The sequence below is a fragment of the Sorex fumeus genome, unplaced genomic scaffold, assembly GCF_029834395.1.
Source record: "Sorex fumeus unplaced genomic scaffold, SorFum_2.1 ptg000155l, whole genome shotgun sequence".
NCBI classification, from domain to species: domain Eukaryota; kingdom Metazoa; phylum Chordata; class Mammalia; order Eulipotyphla; family Soricidae; genus Sorex; species Sorex fumeus.
This window is the reverse complement of record NW_026606212.1, coordinates 1,592,541-1,615,615: the sequence shown is the minus strand read 5'-3', so window position 1 is coordinate 1,615,615 and position 23,075 is coordinate 1,592,541. Positions and strand designations below refer to the sequence as shown.

The window sequence follows — 23,075 nt, the reverse complement described above, 5'->3', positions numbered from 1 at the left end:
CATGCCTGGCAGTGCTCAGGGCTCACTACTGGCCCTGTGCCAAGGAATCACTTAGGTAGTGCTCTGGGAACCCTGTGGAGTGCCGGGCTAGAACCTGGGCTGACCAGGCGCAAGGCAAGTGCCTTAAAGCCTAGACTCTTGCTTGGGCTCCAATCTTAGCGTTTCTCCGATTTACGTGGGTTTTGTTCCAGTGGGGATCAGAAACCTTTTATGTGGACACTGTTGGTGACACTAATTCATTGTCCCTTTTCTGCTTCCTCTTTCAGCTTATTTCTGGCATCTTGGCAGCCTTGAGTGCTATGGTATCTCTAGAAATCCCGCAAGTTAACATCATGACCAAAATGGACCTGCTGAGTAAAAGAGCTAAAAAGGAAATTGAGAAGTAAATTCACTATAATTAAGGTCTCATTGGCAGTGCTGAACCTTTTTTGTTTCACTTCGATTGTCAGTCTACAAATTTAGTGTTTAGGATTCTTTCATTCACCAGTTTCTCATGTTTAAAGGTTTCTAGATCCAGGCATGTATTCTTTATTAGATGATTCTACAAGGAACTTCAGAAGCAAAAAATTCAAAAAATTGACTAATGCCATATTTGGGCTAGTAAGATTTTGTATTTTTCTAATTTTTGGTGGTGGGGGTCGTGTGCCTCCTGTGCTGGGGGTCCTAGGGACCGCTCTGATTATAGGCCAACCGGGCTAGTAGTGGTCAGTGCTAGGGCCCAGAGGGCCGTACCAGCAGTATTGGTTCCTTCCTGGCTGTACCCAGCAATGCTTAGGATGCCATCTGGTGCCAAGAATCAAGCGCTGTGCTAATCCCTGGGCTGATGAGTTTTGCAAGTGTTTGGGGTTGTTGTGGGTTGTTTTTAAAGTTTGGGGGCCACACCCGGTGGTGCTCAGGGGCTGTTTCTCCCCTGTGCCTGGTGGACCATATGTGGTGCTGGGTGTACAAACTGAGGTGTGCGGGGTGCAGGCCAGTTGTAACCCCTCTCGTAGCTCTTCATCACCTCCCCCCGCACCTCCCTCGACCCATATTTTTCTTCATGGTCTTGTCACATGCTTACACACCCCCAGGCAGTGGCCACCATATGGACGGCACAGACAGGCGCATTTCTTTTTAGGGGAGTAGCATGTTGGGAGCGGTGGGCTGTCTGCTTCGAAGTTAGTATAGAAGTAGGGAGAGAGCTCAGTGGGCAGCACCACTGGCTTTGCACACAAGGGGCCGAGGGTTAATCTCTGGCACCATATGGTCGCCACCAGCGTTTTCTGGATGTGGCCTCCCCTCACCTCTGAAAAAAGTTGTCATTGGTTGTAGCAGAGAGGGCAGGAGGCCACGCTGAGCCGTGGTCAGAGCTTATTCTTGGCTCTGCCTCCAGAAATCATTCCTGGTGGGCTCAGGGAGCATACGGGATGCGGGGGATCGAACCCGGGTGTATCCCTTGCCTACTTGCAAGGCAAGCGCCCACCTCAGTGTACTAGCTCTCCCGTTCCACAGCAGAGAAATTCTGCAATGTCTTTTTTCCCTGGCCACTTGGCACATCAGAATTGCCTGTACCCTTCTAAAATTTTCAGTGGTGGTTGAATGCAGATAAATTACTACAAAAGAAGTCTCAGTCTCTGGTTGGGTCTGGAGCGATAGCACAGCAGGTAGGGCGTTTGCGTTGCATGGGTCTGACCCGGGTTTGATTCCTAGCATCCCATAGGTCCCCTGAGCACCACCAGGAGTTATTCCTGAGTGGATGAACCAGGAGTAATCCTCTTGTTTCACCGAGAATGACCCAAAAATTTTTAAAAAAGTCTTTCTTTAAGTAATATTGTAAAGTTACTAGTGTTCCAATAGGTCAGAGGTCATAAAAAAATTAATGCTGATTTGCTATTGTTCTGTCTGCTCCTCCCTGCACAGGCATAGATGGTATTAATTAGACGACCAATGTTCACCCTCAAGCGTCAGTTGAATGACCTTTCTGAAATTTCTAATTTGTAGATTGATGACTACAGCATGGTCCAATTTTTGCCTTACTATCAGTCAGATGAAGAAAGCATGAACATTGTATTACAGCATATTGATTTTGCCATTCAGTATGGAGAAGACTTGGAATTCAAGGAACCCAAGGTAATTTCTGAGGATTTAGATTTGCCAGGGCCAGAGAAGGATGCAGAGCGAAAGACCATTCTCTGCCTCCCCTAGGCTGACGCTGGGTCAGTTCCCCGTTTCATGTCTGGTCCCCGAGCACAGATCCAGCCCTGAAAACCTCTGCCCTCCTGTTTGATCTAAGCAGCTCCTTAAGTTAAAGTCTTGGGGGCAGCAAGAACCTGGCCCGTTCTGGCTGATCTCTGGGTGTGGCTCAAGAACTCAAAACCAAAACAAAAAACGAGTAACCAAAATATAAATAAATAAACATAAATAAACAGTCCTGGGAGCTTGGTGTGATAATCTCTGTATCCTGGCAGTTGTTGGGGTTACACGGCAGTTGGTGGGTGTAACTGTCTAGCTACTGGAAGGTCCAGTCCCAAACCGTGCAGGCTTGGAAATCTCAGCCCCGGGTGCCCCACACCTGGGTTCCTCTGCCAGTTCCTTTATGCGTGAAGCCCATCCAAGCGTGTGGAGAGTGGTCTCAGCATGACTTTGGCCTGGTGCCGGAGGTCTTCTGCTGTTGGCCCTGGTGAGGACAGTCATGCACGGGGTAGGAGTCTCTGCCTTGTTCTCTCCCGGGAGCTTGGTGTGATAATCAAGTGATTATCAGTGATTCATTAAAAAGTAAAAAATTGAAAAAAACAAAGTAAAAATGGAAAAATTAAAAAATGTAATTTTAATTAAAAATTAAAATTTAATTAAAAATTTAAAAATTAAAAAATGTAAAAAAATTTAAAAATTTTTTTTTCCCCTTTATTGTATTTTATTTTTTTTAAAGTTGTAGATTTACAATTTTTTGTGCTTTGGTTTCAATTATACAATGATCAGATACCCATCCCTCCACCAGTGCCCATTTTCCACCACCATGGATAATATCCCTCCCACCCCCATCCCCCCATCCCCCCTGTCTCTGTGGCAGGGCAATCCCCTGTGTTCTCTCTCTCCTTTTGGGTGTTGTGGTCTGCAAAAGAGGCATTGAGTGGCAAACATGTTCAGTCCATAGTCTACTTTCGACATGCATCTCCCCTCCTGGGAGGATCCTCCAAACATCCTTTATTTGGTGCTCCCTTCTCTATCTGAACTGCCCTTTCCTCTAGGATACCCGGCTGGCCTCTAAGTTATGGAGTAATCCTCCTGGTGCTGATCTCAGCTATTCTTGGGTATTAATCTCATACTTTGTTACTTTATATCCCCCAGATGAATGCAATCTTTCTATGTCTATCCCTCTCTTTCTGACTCATTTCGCTTAGCATGATACTTTCCATATTGTACCACTTGTATGTAAATTTCATGACTTCATCTTTTCTAAGAGCTACATAGTACTCCATTGTGTAGATGTACCAAAGTTTCTTTAACCAGTCATCTGTTCTTGGGCACTCAGGTTTCTTCCAGTTTCTGGCTATTGTAAAGAGTGCTGCAATGAACAAACAAGTGCAGATGTCACTTCGACTATACATTTTTGCCTCTCTGGGATATATTCCCAGGAGTGGTATTGCTGGGTCAAATGGGAGCTCAATTTCTAATTTTTTGAGAATCGTCCATACTGTTTTCCAGAAGGGCTGAACCAGTGGACATTCCCACCAACAGTGAAGGAGTGTCCCTTTCTCGCCACATCCACGCCAGCATCGGTTGCTTTTGTTCTTTTGAATGTGGGCTAGTCTCTGAGGTGTGAGATGGTATCTCATTGTGGTTTTGATCTGCATCTCCCTGATGATTAATGATGTAGAGCATTTTCTCATGTGCTTTTTTGCCATTCGGATTTCTTCTTTGAGAAAGTTTCTGTTCATTTCATTGCCCCATTTTTGGATGGGGTTGGATGTTTTCTTCTTGTGGAGTTTAACCAGTATTTTGTATATCCTGGATATCAACCCCTTGTCAGATGTGTATTCGGTGAATATCCTTTCCCATTCTGTAGACTGTCTTTGTATTTTGGTCACTGTTTCTTTGGAGATGCAGAAGCTTCTTAGTTTAAGATAGTCCCATTTATCTATCTCTGTTTTCACTTGCTCGGCCAGTGGCGTGGCATCTTTGAAGATACCATTAGCTTCAATGTCATGGAGGGTTTTGCCAACTTTATCTTCAATGTACCTTATGGTTTCTGGTCTGATGTTGAGGTCTTTAATCCATTTTGATCTTACTTTTGTACATGGTGTTAGGCAGAGTTCTGAGCCTATTTTTTTGCATGTAGCCGTCCAGTAATGCCAACACAATTTATTAAAGAGGCTTTCCTTACTCCACTTCACATTACTTGCACCTTTATCAAAGATTAGATGAGCACATGATTGAGGAGAGATGTCACTGTATTCAACCCTGTTCCATTGGTCTGCAGTTCTGCCTTTGTTCCAGTACCATGCTGTTTTAATTAAAAATCAAATGTAGCATGAAGTGTTTGGCATCAATAACATCCCAAATGTGAAGTTTTCTAGTCTATAGAAAGTATGATTGTCTGTGTATCTGAAAACTTGAGTGCTTTAATGATTGATGATTATAATTGAATATATATGTATATAATTTTGTAAAAATTTTCCACACAAATAGCATGCATAGATGAGAAAGCTGTGATACGATTGTGAAAATAATCTATATGTGTAAAAGGTGATGACAGTATGAAATGCCACGTTAGTCTAATTATCATGCTGTACAATAGTTATTAGCACCTAATTAAATGCACATTAGATCAACTCATTTCACATCAAGATGGTAATGTCTTATGATTATAAAAATATATACGGCAATAAAGCATCTACATTTCTAAAAAATGAAAAGGTAAATTAAAAATTTTAAAAATGAAATTAAATTTAAGAAAAGAAAAGAAAATGGGAGTTGGTGGGGAGCCGGGCGGTGGGGCTCTGGGGGACAAGCAGAGAGTGTTTATTCCGCAATAACTTATTCCCTACTACCCTCGTTTTTTAAAATTATTATTATTATCATTATTATTATTATTATTTTTGCTATTGGGTCACACCCGGTGATGCTCAGGGTTTCGTCCTGGCTCTGCATTCAGGAATTCCTCCTGGTGGTGCTCAGAGGACCATAGGGGATGCTGGGAATCAAACCTCGCCGGCACTTGCAAGGCAAACGGCCCTGCCAGCTGTCATATCTTTCCAACCCCCCAATTTTTTTATTTTATAAAGTGTTTTACAATAGTTGATTACATTCAATATTCAGACTCCAATCCCACCACCATTACACCTTCTCACCACCATATTTCGCATAGTTCCATCCCGAACCCCAATCCCTGTCCAAAAGCAGAACTGAAATAATCTATTCTCTTGTATTGTTTGATATGAAAAACTGCCAGGGCGCTGGAGTGATAGCACAGTGGGTGGGACGTTTGCCTTGCATGCGGTGAAACTGGGTTCGATTCCAAGCATCCCATATGGTCCCCTGAGCACCATTAGCCAGGGATAATTCCTGAGTGCAGAGCCAGGAGAAATTCCTGTGCATAGACAGGTATGACCCCTCCGAAAAATATCGCTGAAAATCCTATAAAAAAAGTATCCTTAGAGGAAGGAGTGTGTATTCTACCCAGGGGCCGTTAAGCCCTTCTATAAGAGATCACTAACATGTTGTAAAAGGTTGAGCCTTGTGTGTTTATATATATATATATAGCACAGCGGTAGGGCGTTTGCCTTGCACACAGCCAACATGGCCAACCTGATTTCGATTCCTCCACCCCTCTCAGAGAGCCCGGCAAGCTACCAAGAGTATCTCGCCCGCATGGCAGAGCCTGGCAAGCTACCCGTGATGTATTTGATATGCCAAACACAGTAACAACAAAGTCTACAATGGAGACGTTACTGGACCCACACGAGCAAATTGAAGAACAATGGGAGGACAGTGATACAGTGAACCAAAACCCTGGTTGGAGATTACGTGGCTTTTGTGCTCCAGAACCTGATGGTGCTTTGGGCCCCCGGTTCAGGAAAGGTAAGTGCCCCACCCCCTGTGCTGTCTCGTTCGCCCCAATTTTGTTAGTGAATATCTATGAGCACTACTACTGGGTATTATAGAGCATTGCCTGAACAGTAGGTCAATACATACTGGGTCTGCGGAGAAATCAATGAATTTTCTAATTTGTGTTTTATGAAGATGAGTTGTCTTCTATGTTGGATGAATATTTTCAAGAATGCCAGAACAAATGAAGAGTATGTTACGATGCAACGGAATGCGGGGCTGGAGTGATAGCACAGTAGGTAGGGCATTTCCCTTGCACGCGACAGACCTGGGTTCGAATCCCAACATCCCATATGGGCCACCAAGCACCGCCAGGAGTAATTCCTGAGTGAAGAGCCAGGAGTAACACCTGTGCTCTCCGGGTGTGGCCCAAAAACCGAAAAAAAAAAAAAAGGCAAATGGATGCTTGTGAAGAGTAGCAATCACAATTTATTTAAATGAAAATATAAAAGATAAAGTAAAAACAAAGAATAAAAATCATAAAATATACAGAGGCAAGATACTCATTGGTGGGAGGGTATCCAGAGAGAGACACTGATGTGAGACCCTGGGCTTCTTTCAGTTGTAAACATGCTAGGTCCTCTGGGAACTTGTCCAATATTGCCACAGCGGGTGGCTGTGCAGCTGGTACTCGAGAGATCAGTGTTGGCGCTGTCCTTGGACACGGAGCCAAGTATGTTTTCAGAGCTGGAGCTAAAGAATCAATAAGAGAAAAGGTCACCCAGAGGGCTCCTTCCATGGATTCTCCAAAGCTGACCCCAACAGGGAGCCCAGCAGGAACGGGAGACCATGGGCCCACCTCACGGGGGTTTCCTGTGGAGGCCTCCCCGGAATGGGCTCTCCGGCCTGTGACTCTCCTTTCCCACACCAGCCCCCAGGACACCTCTAGGTGGGCCTTTTCCCATTCCCCTTTTTCTTGTGCATATACACACACCCCTTGGTTCTTACCCGTTTTCTTCTGGTGCTCTGAGTCTCGTTCTCTGCCATATGTGTGAGGCCATGGCATTGAAGGTGGTGCCCTTTGGGGAGTTGACACTCCTTGGCCAATCTCAAATTTCTGCTTAGATGGTGTCTGGCTGTGCTTGGGTCTGGCTGATTCCAGACTTTCTTCAGAGGAACTGGACCCAGAGGATATGTAGAAGATCTTCTTTCTCTCCTGTGGGCTGCTCTTTGGAGGGAGCGTCTCCCACTCCTGTGGGCTGCTCTGCGGAGGGAGAACCACAAAGGCTCAGCTCCAGAAGTGCTGCTTCCCCCTCCCTTCTGAGTTCCTCCCTGCTGGTGGACCTGCATCTACACAGACCTCCCATAGGAATGAGATTGAAATAATCAAGGTTAGAAAAGTCTTGGCCAAAGAGCACCTCCTCGTGCCAACTCAGTGAGCAGTGACCTGGCCTTGGGGGCTAGATTTGATGACTCACCTGCTAGGAGCAGGCTGCCCTCAAGATGATCTCACAACACACACAGAGACACACGTACATACACAAATACACATACTCACACACAGACTATCTCCAGTACACACTCAAATTTACTCTCTCCAATAAACACGTTTACACACGGGTGTGCACACTCTTCCACACACGCAGCTTCTGCGCCATCACACTCAGGGAGGTGATGAAGACTGATCACGGTCATCAGTGCTGGGCTGCCCGGGCCAGTTCCTGCTGACCTGAACTAGCGGCTGTCTTCGAGAAGAATTCCGGGGAGTTCTCCAATGGGTCCTCACCCAGTTTCTGAATCTTTTCAGTGTCCTACACTTGGGGGTTTTACAACCACGATTTCTTGGTAAACAGCAAAACATGTTTGCTGTCTATGCATTTCCGCAGTGAACCAAGTAATGAGTATGGGGGCAGTTGGGGAGGCTGCAGAATGTCTGGTTGCATCACAAAGAGAGGTCGGTGATGTCATCGAGCGCATCACAGCGAGGACAGGTCAGCTGTGGCCCTGCAGCAGGGCTTGCTGTCTGTGCATCCCCCTCCGGGCTGCTGCTGCTCTCCCTGTTCCCACAAGTTCTGTTCATGTGGTGAACTCAAGGCCCTGGGGAGAGCAGGGAGCAGATACTTGAAAGAATGTGCTGCTAAAAAGTTATTTTCCTTTTTCTTAAAATGTAGGTGTACTGCTATTTATTCGGCCACTGATTAGCTGATTGAATTGGGCATGAACTCCACCTTACTCTCTTTTTTTCATTTTTTATCATTGTCTTTATTGAATCGCTCCAACCTCCCAATTTTTTTATTTTATAAAGTGTTTTACAATATTTGATTACATTCAATATTCAGACTCCAATTCCACCACCATTACACCTTCTCAGCACCACATTTCGGGTAGTTCTATCCCGAACCCCAATCCCTGTCCCAAAGCAGAACTGAAATAATCTATTCTCTTGTATTGTTTGATATGATAAACGGCCAGGGCACTGGAGTGATAGCACAGTGGGTAGGATGTTTGCCTTGCACGCGGCGAAACTGGGTTCAATTCCCAGCATCCCATATGGTCCCCTGAGCACTATTAGCCAGGTATAATTTCTGAGTGCAGAGCCAGGAGAAATTCCTGTGCATCGACAGGTATGACCCAAAAACAAACAAACAAAAATCTCTGAAAATCCTATAAAAAAAGTATCCTTAGAGGAAAGAGTGTGTATTCTACCCAGGGGCCTTTAAGCCCTTCTATAAGAGATTACTAACATGTTGTAAAAGGTTGAGCCTTGTGTGTTTATATATATGTGTGTGTGTGTATATATGTATCTGTAAAATATATATATGTATTTCCCTCTAAGATTGGTTGCCTGTTACTTTGAACCCTGTCAGATGTGGTACAGTTGTTTTTGAGTATGAGCTCCCGCATTTTTTTGCTTTTGGGGTCACATCTGGTTGTGCTCGGGGCTGACTCCTATGTCTGTGCTCAGGGATCACTCCTGGCAGGCTTGCAGGATGGTCCGGGGAATGAAAGCGAGACAGCCTTGTGCGAGGGGAATGTCCTGCCCTCTGGACTCTCCATGTCCCCACACCCGGGCCCCTTTATTTCCACAGCCTTTGTTTTTGGGTCATACCTGGCACTGCACAGGGGTTTCTCCTGGCTCTGCGCTCAGGAATTACTCCTGGCGGTGCTCAGGGGACCATACGGGATGCTGGCAATCGAACCCGGGTCAGCTGAGCGCTACCCACTGTGCTATGCTCCAGACCCTATTCTCATTTTTAAAGGGAAATAGAATCCAGAAAGGTTGAGCATGCAGGGCCTTGCACACACCCAATCTGGGTTCAATCTCCAAACCATGTAAGCCCCTCTGAATACCGCTGGCTGTGGCTCCAAAATCAAGGGCGGGGGACAATTCTTACCTTTCAATCATACTTACCCCACCTGATAGCAGTGCGGAGACCATCGGCCAGGGATAAGGACACTGACTGGAAAGATGCCGCTGGCCCGAGGTCAGTGTGGCCACAGTAGGGCTGAATCTGCACTGCATGCAGTTCCCTGATGCCCAGCCCCGGGTTGGGTCTTTTCCCTGGTTTCAGTCTGTTTCTTGGGGGATTATGGCTTAGTTTGGACCTTAGCAAACACTGAGCTGGGGCTGTAGGGGTTCGTCTGGTGGTGTTGGGTCTGTCTGAAGCTCTGACCCCTCCTGCCTCCCGGTCCACAGAGCACCTACTGTGCCACCATGGTCCAGCACTGTGAAGCCCTCGGCCGTTCTGTCCAGGTGGTGAACTTAGAACCTGCGGCAGAGCATTTCAACTATGATGTGATGACTGGTGAGTTCAGGGCGCAGCCTTCCCTCTCCTTGGGGGCCCTGAGGCAGTGATGCCCCCTGCTTCTGGGGAGGCACAGAAGCTGAAAACTTCCTTCAGTCTGATCCCTGCTTTCATGGTAGACAGCAGAACATCATGTGTTAGCATCCACTTATTGATGTGCTTGTGACAGTTCCCTTTGTTTCTCTTAATAAAAAGTGAGATGGCACGAGTCTTGCTTTAAATTCTTACTCAGAGGGGATTGAACTCAAGCTGGAAGCATGCAACGCAAGCACCTTAAGTCTACTCTATCTGGCCCTTCCTTTTCCTGATGCTCGGGTGACTCCTGGCTCTGCACTCAGGAATAACTCCTGGTGGTGCTTGGGGAGACCATATGCATGCCGGGGATTGAACCCTGATCGACAGTGTGCAAGGCGAACACCCTATCCACTGTACTATCCCTCCTTGCCCTGTGCCTTGCTTCACCTCTTTTATTTTATTTTGCTTTTTGGGTCACACTCAGCAATGCACAGGGGTTACTCCTGGTTCATGTACTCAGGAATTACCTCTGGCTGTGCTCAGGGGACCATATGGGATGCTGGGAATTGAACCCGGGTTGGGCCGCGTGCAAGGCAAACGGCCTACCCGCTGTGCTATCGCTCCAGCCCCACTTCACTTGTTTTAGAACAGATATTTTATATGCACAGTATTGAGAATGCAAAAGGTACATGAGAGTGTGCAGAAAAGGGTCAGTCCAACCTCTTGCTTCCTCTGAGTCTTAGAATATTACCTAATGCTGTAGTGTTATTCCTTAACATCTTTGCACAGAATTAAGTGTGGAGGCCAGGAAGACAGTAGAGGGGTTCGGAGCAAATAATTGGCACATACACGGTGCTGTTTTAATGCCCAGCACTGCAGGGCCCCCTGAGCACTGTTGGGTACCGTAGTCCTGTAGCCCCTAAGCCCTCCAGGTGATCATCTCATTTTTGGTCGCTGGTGTTTGCTTTCTGGCCCCTGGGCCTCCTGAACACTGCCTGGGAGGCCAAAGGGGGAGAAAAAAATCAGAGGCCAAGATGCTAACTTAGAGGGATGTAGTGCATGTTTCAGGATGCCCCTGACCACCAGCTGTGGTTCCAAAACCAAAGGAAGAAAGAGGTCAAAATACAGTACAAGAATTGAAGCATTTGGTTTAACTGTTGGGGGTCGCTACTGGCTCTGCTCCTGCAGGGCTTACGTGGGGGTGGAATTTGAACTGGGCCTAAATCCTTCTTATCTCTTTGGCCCTTTGTTTTGTATTGGGGCCGTATCTGATGGTGCTCAGGGTTTGCTGCTGATACTGCTGTCACTCCAGGGTGTCCTGTACTATCTCTCCAGCCATGCCCCCTTTTTTTTTTTATGAGTTCAACTACTAGCCTTCTAAGAGTACTGCCCCTTGCGTTTCTGGTTTAAGTCTACCTGGGAGACTGTAATGCATCATTACTTGAGAGTGGGATTCCCTTGACTACTGTAATTTATTTGTTTTATTTGTTTTCTTTTCTTAATGGGTGGGGTGGGGTTTGGGGCCACACCCAGCTGTGTTCAGCACTTCTGGCTCTGTGCTCCAGGATCACTCCTGGTGAAGCTGAGGAACTATATGAGGTGCCAAGGATTGAACGTGGGTTGTCCACATGCAAGGCAAGCGCCTTACCCACTGTTCTATTCCTCAGGCCCCTGTTTAGGGTCTTTTGTTTTTGTTTTTTGTTTTTTCTTTCTAGCCCCTGTTCAGTTTCTGTGGATACTGTCACAGATGTAATTACTAATGAATGTAAATATTTTGGAATGGGCGCTCATTTTTTGTTTATTCTTTGCAGACATCCGGGAACTGATCGAGGTGGATGATGTGATGGAGGACGGCTCCCTGCGCTTCGGTCCCAATGGAGGCCTGGTGTTTTGCATGGAGTATTTTGACAATAATTTTGACTGGCTGGAGAACTGCCTTGGCCCTGTCGAGGATGACTACATCCTTTTTGACTGTCCAGGTAGCTCAGTAATTAGATTGTCATCTTCCCTGTGTTGTGCAGTTCTGTCCTTGGTGGGAGAAAGTGAAATTAGCATCTCATTTACTTTTACCCCAGATTCTTGGACAGTGGACTGTCATCCCATGAGGGGCTGTGGAATGTCTGTTTGTTTTCTTCTGTTTGGGGGCCACATCCAGAGGTGCTAGAGCCTGGGACTCTTCCTAACTGTTATCAGGAGGTAGCTCCCAGCCCTGCTTGGTGTACCAAAGCATGCTGGGAACTGAGCCCAGGCTTTCTGCATGCAGAGCATATGCTCAGTCTATTGTTTCTTGGGTACCAGGTCATGCAGCATTTTTTTTTTTTTTTGCTTTACAGGTCACACCTGGTGATACTCAGGAATTACTCCTGACTTCGCACTCAGGAATCACTCCTGGCAATGCTCAGGGGAGCATATGGGATGCTGGGAATCGAACCGGGTCGGCCGTGTGCAAGGCAAACACCCTACCTGCTGTGCTATCACTCCAGCTTCGGTTATGCAGCTCTTGAAAGGTTTGCTTTAGAGCTAGAGAGACAGAAGGATGGGTAAGATGCTGCGGCAGACACAGGTTCAGTCCTTGGCACCAATTTGGGGTCAATGAATACTAGTAGGTATGGGCCAAAACCAAGATTTTTTGTTTGTTTGTGTTTTAGGGCCATAGTACAGCAGCTAAAGCCCTTACCTTACTTTCTGCCAGCCCAAGTTTGGATCCTTGGTACCAGATAGGGTCCCCCAAGCACTGCCAGGAGTTATTTTTAGTATAGAGTCACGAATCCTCCCAGAATACCAGTGGGTTTGGCCCAAAGTTCCTCCCCTCACACTAAGAGAATAAAAATTTGTTTTAAAATCTGTCATTGTCGGGGCTGGATCACTGCGATAGCACAGCGGGTGGGGCGTTTGCCTTGCACGTGCCCGACCCAGGTTCGAATCCCAGCATCCCACATGGTCCCCTGAGCACCGCCAGGAGTGGTTCCTGAGTGCAGAGCCAGGAATAAACCCTGAGCATCTGTGGGTGTGACCCAAAATGCAAAAATAGTAAATAAATAAATAAGTAAATGAAATCCCTGTGACTGTCCTCTAGTTGTTCATTGATTTGCTTGAGCAGGCCCAGTAACTTCCCCATTGTGAGACTTGTTGTTACTGTGTTCGTCATATCGAATACGTCACAGGTAGCTTAACAGTCTTTGCCATGTGGGCAATATACTCTCGGTAGCTTGCTGGGCTATCCGAGAGGGGCAGAGGAGTTGAACCTGTTTTGCTGGGCCGGCTGTGAGCATGGCAAATGCCCTACCGCTGTGCTATCACTGCAGCCCGTTTTAAAATCATTTTTAATAATTTTCGTGCAACCAGCCAACATGGCCGACTGGAGTTTGATTTCTCCACCCCTCTTGGAGAGCCCGGCAGGCTACCGAAGAGTATCTCGCCTGCACAGCAGAGCCTGGCAAGCTCCTCGTGACATATTCCATATGCCAAATACAGTATCAATTGTCACAATGGAGATGTTACTGGGCCTGCTCGAGCAAATCGATGAACAACAGGAGAACAGTAATGATAATGATGACAGTATATTTTCTTTGTATGCCCCTTTTACGTACATGTGCACCCAGAGTTGCTTAAAAAAATTCCGGGGGGTGCCAGGGGAGCAGGTGTGATAGAACAATGGGTCGGGCGTTTGCCTTGCATGTGGCTGACCCGGAACCCCAGCATATCATATGGTCCCCCGAGCACTGTCAGTAGTAATTTCTGAGTGCAGAGGCAGGAGTAACGCCTGCGCATCACCAGGTGTGACCCAAAATGAAAAAAAAATATTGGGGGAGCCAGAGAGATACTACAGTGGGTAGGGCACTTGGCTTGCACACAGCTAAGGTGATCCCTGCTACCCTATATGGTTCCTGGAGCCTGCCAAGAGTCATCCCTGAGCACAGAATCAGGAATAAGCCCTGAGCACAATCAAGTTGTCCCCCCCCCAAAAAAAACAAACTAAAATTGAATATAGTTTAGGGGCTAGAGATATAGTGGGCTGGGGACATGCTTTACATGTAGTGGGCCTTGCATGTAGTAGGCTTTGCATGTAGGACTCTGAGTAGCTTTGAGCCCTCCCAGCAGTTTCGGAGAGACCCTCAAGCATCCCCAAGTCTGGCTTAAAACAAGCAAAATTGAATATATTACTTGTAGGGATTGACTTCCTTTAAAAATTTTGGGGGGCACCGCGGGTGCCGTATCTGATGAAGCTCAGGGGTTACTCCTAGCTCCTGTGCTCAGGAATTACTCCTGGCTGTGCTCAAGGGACCCTATGGGATCGAACCCAGGCTGGCTGTGTGCAAGGCAAGTTCCCACCCTCTATACTATCTCTCAAGCCCTCTAAAACAGTTTCCGGGAAAAGTTTTTATCCCATAATTGAGGGTTGAATGTATTTCATGCTTATAATAAGCTTGTGTTCTTGTAGGTCAGATTGAGTTGTACACACACCTGCCCGTGATGAAACAGCTGGTTCAGCAGCTGGAACAGTGGGAGTTCCGAGTCTGTGGAGTGTTTCTTGTTGATTCTCAATTCATGGTGGAGTCCTTCAAGGTTTGAAACTATACCTGTCATTGATTTTTCAGTCTCCGGCACAAGCAGAGTACAAATACCTTTAGTCATAATAGTTTAATTGTTAACAGTTCCTGAACTATACCCAGGAGTGACTTTAAACTTATGTTTGTTAAATTAATATGCCAGACAAGATGAGATCGGGCACGTTCAGGGTGGTATGGCCATAGGCTGGAGCGATAGCACAGCGGCAGGGCATTTGCCTTGCGCACAGCCAGCCTGCCCGAGCCAGGTTCCATTCCTCCGCCCCTCTTGGAGAGTCTGGCAAGCTACAGAGAGTATTCAATATGCCAAACACAGTAACAAGAAGTCTCACAATGGAGACGTTACTGGGCCCGCTCGAGCAAATCGATGAACAACGGGAGCACAAAAGAAAAAACAAAAGAAAATAAATTAATATGCCAAGAAGATGGTTCCAGTGGCAGAGCACAGAGCTGGTGTGTTTCGAGGCCCTGAGTTTGCCCCTTGCGCACTGTTCAGGGTAGTTCTAGTGGTCCCCAACTATCAGCTGTCATCTTCATTTGTTGTCCTAGGGCAGTGTCAGAAGTAAGTCACAAGCACCACTGTGTGTGGATCCAAAACTACAAAAAAAAAAAAAAGCTGGATGCCTGAGAGATAGTACGGTGGGTAGAGCTCTTGCCTTGCATGTGGCCAGCCTGGGTGTCATTCCTGCCGTACTGCCACCGGGCCCCCTTAGCCGCTCCAGGAGTGATCCTTGACCACAAAGCTCAGAGTACTACTGGGTATTCCCCAAAACTGAAAGGGAGGGTGTTTGGTTCCGTCTCCAGCACCCATATGGTTCCCAAAGCTGGTCAGGAGTAACTCCTTAGTGCAGAAGCCGAAGTGACCCCTTCGTTATATCAGGGGATTGTGTGACCCAGAAACCCAAAAGGAAATACCCATCAGGTGAGGTGGAGAGGGAGCATGAGAGAAGATAACGTTAAAGGGTCAGAAATAGTATAGGGCTTCCCAAAAATAAATAAATAAGTAAATTTTAAAAATGGGGGCTGGAGTGATAATACAGCCGGTAGGGCCTTGCACACAGCCAATCCGGGTTCGTTTCCTAGCATCACCTAAGCACCACCAGGAGTAATTCCTGAGTGCAGAGCCAGGAGTAACCCCTGTGCATTGCCAGGTATTACCACCCTTCCCTTCTCAAAAAAAAATAGTACAGGGCTTAAGGAGCTCGCCGTGATGTGGCCCACCTGCTTTTAATCCCTGTCACTACATGTTTCCTCAGTGCTGAACTCAACCCCAGCTACCTCCTGAACACTTTAAAATATTGTTGAGTGGAGAAGTGTGGTCACTACAGCTCGAGTTTCTCCTTCCCATCTCACCTTTAGAATCCTAAGGTCAGCTATTGGCCCAGCAGTCTTCTGTTCGGCCATGCCTGGCAGTGCTCAGGGCTCACTACTGGCGCTGTGCTGAGGAATCACTTAGGTAGTGCTCTGGGAACCCTGTGGAGTGCCGGGCTAGAACCTGGGCTGACCAGGCGCAAGGCAAGCGCCTTAAAGCCTGGACTCTTGCTCGGGCCCCAATCTTAGCGTTTCTCCTATTTAGGTGGGTTTTGTCCAGTGGGGATCAGAAACCTTTTATGTGGACACTGTTGGTGACAACTGATTCATCGTCCCTTTCCTGCTTCCTCTTTCAGTTTGTTTCTGGCATCTTGGCAGCCTTGAGTGCTATGGTATCTCTAGAAATCCCGCAAGTTAACATCATGACAAAAATGGACCTGCTGAGTAAAAGAGCTAAAAAGGAAATGGAGAAGTAAGTTCACAATAATTAATGTCACATTTGCAGTGCTGAAACATTTTTGTTTCACTTTGATTGTCAGTCTACAAATTTAGTGTTTAGGATTCTTTCACTCACCAGTCTCTCATGTTTAAAGGTTTCTAGATCCAGACATGTATTCTTTATTAGATCATTCTACAAGTAACTTCAGAAGCAAAAAATTCAATAAATTGACTAACGCCATATGTGGGCTGGTAAGACTTTGTATTTTTACAATTTTTGGTGGTTGGGGGTGCGGGCCTCCTGTGCTGGGGGGCCTAGGGGCCGCCCTGATTATTGGCCCACCAGGCTAGTAGTGGTCATTGCTAGGGCCCAGAGGGCCGTACCAGCAGTTTTGGTTGCTTCCTGGCTGTACCCAGCAATGCTCAGGATGCCATATGGAGCCAAGAATCAAGCCCTGTGCTAATCCTGGGCTGATGAGTTTTGCAAGTGTTTGGGGTTGTTGTGGGTTGTTTTTAAGGTTTGAGGGCCACACCCGGTGGTGCTCAGGGGCTGTTTCTCCCCCGTGCCTGGTGGACCATATGTGGTGCTGGGTGTTCAAACTGAGGTGTGCGGGGTGCAGGCCAGTTGTAACCCCTGTCGTAGCTCTTCATCACCTCCCCCCGCACCTCCCTAGACCCATATTTTTCTTAATGGTCTTGTCACATGATTACACACCCCCAGGCAGTGGCCAACATATGGACGGCACAGACAGGCGCATTTCTTTTTATAGGGGAGCAGCATGTTGGGAGCAGTGTGCTGTCTGCTTCGAAGTTAGTATAGAAGTAGGGAGAGAGCTCAGTGAGCAGCACCACAGGCTTTGCACACAAGGGGCAGAGGGTTCATCTCTGGCACCATATGGTCGCCACCAGCGTTGTCTGGATGTGGCCTCCCCTCACCTCTGAAAAACGTTGTCATTGGTTGTAGCAGAGAGGGCAGGAGGCCACACTGAGCATTGGTCAGAGATTATTCTTGGCTCTGCCTCCAGAAATCATTCCTGGTGGGCTCCGGGAGCATACGGGATGCGGGGGATCGAACCCGGGTGCATCCCTTGCCTACGTGCAAGGCAAGTGCCCAACTCAGTGTACTAGGTCTCCCATCCCACAGCAGAGAAATTCTGCAATGTCTTTTTTTCCTGGCCACTTGGCACATCAGAATTGCCTGTACCCTTTTGAAATTTTCAGTGGTGCTTGAATGCGGATAAATTACTTTAAAAGAAGTCTCAGTTTCTGGTCGGGGCAGGAGCTATAGCACAGCAGGTAGGGTGTTTGCGTTGCATGGGTCCGAGCCGGGTTTGATTCCTAGCATCCCATAAGTCCCCTGAGAACCACCAGGAGTTATTCCTGAGTACATGAACCAGGAGTAACCCCTGTGCATCACCAGGTATAACCCAAAAATGAAAAAAATAAGTCTTTAGTTAAGGAATGTTGTAATGTTACTAGTGTTCCAGTAGGTCAGAGGTCATAAAAAAATTAATGCTGATTTGCTGTTGTTCTGTCTGCTCCTCCCTGCACAGGCATAGATGGAATTAATTAGACTACCAATGTTCACACTCAAGCGTCAGTTGAATAACCTTTCGGAAATCTCTAATTTGTACAATGATGACTACAGCATGGTCCGACTTTTGCCTTACGATCACTCAGATGAAGAAAGCATGAACATTGTATTACAGCATATTGATTTTGCCATTCAGTACGGAGAAGACTTGGAATTCAAAGAACCCATGGTAATTTCTGACGATTTAGATTTGCCGAGGGCTGGAACGATAGCACAGCGGATAGGGCGTTCGCCTTACACGCGGCCAACATGGCCGACCCGAGTTCGATTCCTCCGCCCCTCTCGGAGAGCCCGGCAAGCTACCGAGAGTATTCGATATGCCAGACACAGTAACAACAAAGTCTCCAATGGAGACGTTACTGGGCCCGCTCGAGAAAATCGACGATCAAGGGGAGGGCCTTTACCTTTTACCTTTTAGATCTGCCAGGGCCAGAGAACGGCGCAGAGGGAAAGACCATTCTCTGCCTCCCCTGGGCTGTCGCTGGGTCAGTTCCCCATTTCATGTCTGGTCCCTGAGCACAGAGCCAGGATTGCCCTGAACACCTCTGCCCTCCTGTTTGATCTAAGCAGCTCCTTGAGTTAAAGTCTCAGGGGCAGCAAGAACCTGGCCCGTTCTGGCTGATCTCTGGGTGTGGCTCAAGAACTGAAAACCAAAAAAAACAAAGAGTAACCAAAACCCTGGTTGCGCATTTGCTGCCCTTTATGCTCCAGTACCTGATGGTGCTTTGTGCCCCCTGTTCAGGGTGGTGCCCCACCCCCTGCGCTGTCTCGTTCGCCCCAATTTTGTTCATGAATATCTATCAGCACTACCTCTGGGTATTATAGAGCATTGCCTGAACAGTAGGTCAATACATACTGGGTCTGCCGAGAAATCAATGTATTTTCTCTTCTCTGTTTTATTTATATCAGGAACATGAAGAAGAATCATCTTCTATGTTAGATGAATATTTTCAAGAATGCTAGAACAAATGAGAAGTTTGTTACGATGCAACTGGATGCGGGGCTGGAGTGATAGCACAGTAGGTAGGGTGTTTGCCTTGCACGCAGCAGACCTGGGTTCGATTCCCAACATCCCATATGGTCCACCAAGCGCCGCCAGGAGTAATTCCTGAGTGAAGAGGCAGGAGTAACACCTGTGCTCTCCGGGTGTGACCCAAAAACAAAAAAAAGAAAAATAAAAAAAATGCAACTGGATGCTTGTGAAGAGTAGCAATCACAATTTATTTAAATGAAAATATAACAGATAAAGTAAAAACAAAGAGTAAAAATCATAAAATATACCGAGGCAAGATACTCATCCGTGCCAACACAGGTTGCTTTTGTTCTTTTGAATGTGGGCCAATCTCTGTGGTGTGACATGATATCTCATTGTTGTTTTGATCTGCATCTTCCTGATGATCAATGATGTAGAGCATTTTCTCATGTGCCTTTTAGCCATTCGGATTTCTTCTTTGAGAAAGTCTCTGTTCATTTCGTTGCCCCACTTTTTGATGGGGCTGGATGATTTCTTCTTGTGGAGTTCAACCAGTTCTTTGTATATCCTTGATATCAACCCCTTGTCGGATGTGTATTTGGAGAACATCCTTTCCCATTCTGTAGATTGTCTTTGTATTTGGTCACTGTTTCTTTTGAGGAACTGAAGCTTCTTAATTTAAAATAGTTCCATTTGTCTCTCTCTGTTTTCACTTGCTTGGCCAGTGGCGTGACTTCTTTGAAGATACCATTAGCTTCAATGTCACGGAGGATTTTGCCAACTTTGTCTTCAATGTACCTTATGGATTCCGGTCTGATGTTGAGGTCTCTAATCCATTTTGATCTTCCTTTTGTACATGATGTTAGGCTAAGATCTAAGCCCAGTTTGTTGCATGTAGTCATACAGTTTGGCAGCATCATTCGTTGAAAAGGCTATCCTTACTCCACTTCGAATTTCTTGCCCCTTTAGCAAAGATTAGATGATCATATGTTTGAGGGGAGATGTCAGTATATTCAACCCTGTTCCATAGGTCTGCAGCTCTGCCTTTGTTCCAGTACCATGCTGTTTTAATTATTACTGCTTTGTATTAGAGTTTGAGGTTCGGGAGGTTTATTCCTCCCATTTTATTTTTCCCAAGAACTCCTTTAGCTATTCGAGAAGTCTTAATTGTTCCATATAAATTTCAGGAGTGTTTGCTCCATTTCTTTGAAGAATGCCATGCGTATCGTGTATAAACTCACGCAAAGGGGGCACGGCACACAGCAGTGGTGGCTCTATCTCTCCCGCCGCCCGCGTTCAGAAGTCTCACCCTTCTTCCCCCACCCCGGGAAGGTCGATGACGATGGTCAGGCAAAGGAAGGAATGAGGCCAGTGTGGTTAGTCTTAGTCACAGTTTATTCCAACCCTCTCTCCATCTACACCAGTCTCTCTTATCTGCCTCTGCTCCCCCTTCTTCCTCTCCCATGCTACTTCATTCTCCTTCTCCATCCCCCTTCATCCTCCTTCTCTGGAGTCTGATCCCTCTTTCTCTTCCTTCTGATCCCCTTCTCCTTCCTTCTGACCTCTGCTTCTTCCTCTGAACCCTTCTGACCCCCCCACCCCCCCACTCCTGCAGTCTAGTTAAATCCCAAAGCATGAAGGGTTGGGGTAACAATTACAAATAGGTGCAGTCACAACCAATAGGGATAGAAATCTTAGCCTCAGGGAAAGCCACTCCTAGCACAGATCCTTTCTCAGCAGGACGACCCGCCCTAGGGCGGGATCCCAAGGGTGTGTCTCTCCTCTCCTTGTCCGACAAGCATATAAGAATATATAATATAAATCATTTTGTATGGATACAGTAAGAAATATCTTAAATTTATAGAATTGCTCTCCGAGCGCCATCTCAATCTCAGACTACTGTGCTCAGGCCAGATAGTCTTTCCCACACCAGCAGGATCCTATTCTCGTCGTTACCATTGGATCATGACAGCATTTGTCTATGATCAAACTCTTAACTTATAGTTAAGAATCGTGGCACCTTGGCCTGGCCCATTTCGATGCCAGGGTTGCTCACTGCTTGCCCTGGGTCCATTCAGTCCCTCGTCGGGATCCTGCTTTTGCGGTGTTAGAAACTAAGGGCAACTGAGGCTTAAGTCGAGAAAGCAGATGCCTGGGAGTGACTAATATTCAAAGCCAATCAAATCCTAAGTTACAAAGCATAATGTAATAGTCTTCCTGTATCTATACAAAAAGGGCATTGCTTTAAAGTAAACTGTTCATAAGGCATTAGGAGAGGAGAAAGGCAATATTTCACTCATACATATAAAATCATAGATTTCTGGGAAACTGATCTTATAGATTAATAGAGTCTGATTAAGGGGAAAGCTCTCATTTTTAAAGGTCTCTCATTTTTAAAGGTTTCTAGATCCAGACTTGTATTCTTCATTAGATGATTCTACAAGTAACTTCAGAGGCCAAAAATTCAAAAAATTGACTAACGCCATATGTGGGCTGGTAAGACTTTGTATTTTTCTAATTTTTGGTGGGGGGGTGGGCCACCTGTGCTGGGGGGCCTAGGGGCCACTCTGATTATTGGCCCACCAGACTAGTAGTGGTCAGTGCTAGGGCCCAGAGGGCCGTACCAGCAGTATTGGTTGCTTCCTGGCTATACCCAGCAATGCTCAGGATTCCATATGGTGCCAAGAATCAAGCCCTGTGCTAATCCCTGGGCTGATGAGTATTGCAAGTGTTTGGGGTTGTTGTGGGAAGTTTTTAAGGTTTGGGAGCCACACCCGGTGGTGCTCAGGGGCTGAGGCAAGCGCCCAACTCAGTGTACTATCTCTTCCGTCCCAAAGCAGAGAAATTCTGCAATGTCATTTTTTCTTGGCCACTTGGCACATCAGAATTGCTTGTACCCTTTTGAAATTTTCAGTGATGGTTGAATGCAGATGAATTACTATAAAAGAAGTCTCAGTCTCTGGTCAGGGTGGAGCGTTTGCGTTGCATGCGTCCGACCCGGGTTTGATTCCTAGCATTCCATAGGTCCCCTGAGCACCAACAGGAGTTATTCCTGAGTGCATGAACCAGAAGTAACCGCTGTGCATCGCCGGGTATGACCCCACAAAAAAAATTTTAGTTAAGTAATATTGTAATGTTACTAGTGTTACAATAGGTCAGAGGTCATAAAAAAATTAATGCTGATTTGCTGTTGTTCTATCTGCTCCTCCCTGCACAGGCATAGATGGTTTTAACTAGACTACCAATGTTCACACTCAAGCATCAGTTGAATGACCTTTCTGAAATCTCTAATTTGTAGATTGATGACTACAGCATGGTCCGATTTTTGCCTTCCGATCAGTCAGAAGAAGAAAGCATGAACATTGTATTGCAGCATATTGATTTTGCCATTCAGTACGGAGAAGACTTGGAATTCAAAGAACCCAAGGTAATTTCTGACGATTTAGATTTGCCGAGGGCTGGAGCGATAGCACAGCGGGTAGGGCGTTCGCCTTACAAGCGGCCAACATGGCCGACCCGAGTTCGATTCCTCCGCCCCTCTCGGAGAGCCCGGCAAGCTACCGAGAGTATTCGATATGCCAGACACAGTAACAACAAAGTCTCCAATGGAGACGTTACTGGGCCCGCTCGAGCAAATCGACGATCAACGGGAGGGCCTTTACCTTTTACCGTTTAGATTTGCCAGGGCCAGAAACGGTGCAGAGGGAAAGACCATTCTCTGCCTCCCCTAGGCTGACGCTGGGTCAGTTCCCCGTTTCATGTCTGGTCCCCGAGCACAGAGCCAGGATTGCCCTGAACACCTCTGCCCTCCTTCTTGGTCTAAGCAGCTCCTTAAGTTAAAGTCTCGGGGGCAGCAAGAACCTGGCCCGTTCTGGCTGATCTCTGGGTGTGGCTCAAGAACTCAAAGCCAAAAAAAAAAAAAAAAACCCAGAAAAACAAAGAGTAACCAAAACCCTGGTTGTGGATTAGGTGGCTTTTGTGCTCCAGAACCTGATGGTGATTTGGGCCCCCTGTTCAGGGTGGTGCCCCACCCCTTGTGCTGTCTCCTTCGCCCCAATTTGGTTAATGAATATCTATTACCACTACCACTGGGTATTATAGAGCATTGCCTGAACAGTAGGTCAATACATACTGGGTCTGCGGAGAAATCAATGTATTTTCTATTTTGTGTTTTATTTATATCGGGAACATGAAGATGAATCGTCTTCTATGTTGGATGAATATTTTCAAGAATGCCAGAACAAATGAAGAGTATGTTACGATGCAACTGGATGCGGGGCTGGAGTGATAGCACAGTGGGTAGGGCACTTACCTTGCACGCGGCAGACCTGGGTTCAATTCCC

General features: G+C 46.6%; 2 protein-coding genes across 2 annotated transcripts in view; both read left to right on the top strand.

The window, feature by feature from the left end:
• LOC130016476 (GPN-loop GTPase 3-like) overlaps positions 1 to 23,075 on the top strand; it is an 80,212-nt gene that overhangs the window by 23,337 nt on the left and 33,800 nt on the right. Inside the window, exons 5-7 of the mRNA XM_056107186.1 lie at positions 267 to 382; positions 504 to 600; positions 1,981 to 2,109. Of these exons, the coding sequence (XP_055963161.1) occupies positions 267 to 382; positions 504 to 600; positions 1,981 to 2,109 (342 nt within the window). The remainder of the gene's footprint in view (positions 1 to 266; positions 383 to 503; positions 601 to 1,980; positions 2,110 to 23,075) is intronic.
• LOC130016456 (GPN-loop GTPase 3-like) lies at positions 7,989 to 22,980 on the top strand. The gene is made up of 8 exons (XM_056107173.1): positions 7,989 to 8,018; positions 9,725 to 9,833; positions 11,660 to 11,827; positions 14,290 to 14,414; positions 16,084 to 16,199; positions 21,132 to 21,228; positions 22,031 to 22,155; positions 22,914 to 22,980. The coding sequence occupies exons 1-8, from the start codon at positions 7,989 to 7,991 to the stop codon at positions 22,978 to 22,980; spliced, it is 837 nt and encodes a 278-aa protein (XP_055963148.1).

What these genes read in the sequence shown, in the direction of transcription:
- LOC130016456 (XM_056107173.1), top strand. Translation starts at nt 7,989, where the DNA reads ATGTCATCGAGCGCATCACAGCGAGGACAG. An exon ending in CATCCTTTTTGACTGTCCAG is followed by an intron (nt 11,828 to 14,289) that starts GTAGCTCAGTAA and finishes GTGTTCTTGTAG; the next exon opens with GTCAGATTGAGTTGTACACA. An exon ending in GCTAAAAAGGAAATGGAGAA is followed by an intron (nt 16,200 to 21,131) that starts GTAAGTTCACAA and finishes TCATTTTTAAAG; the next exon opens with GTTTCTAGATCCAGACTTGT.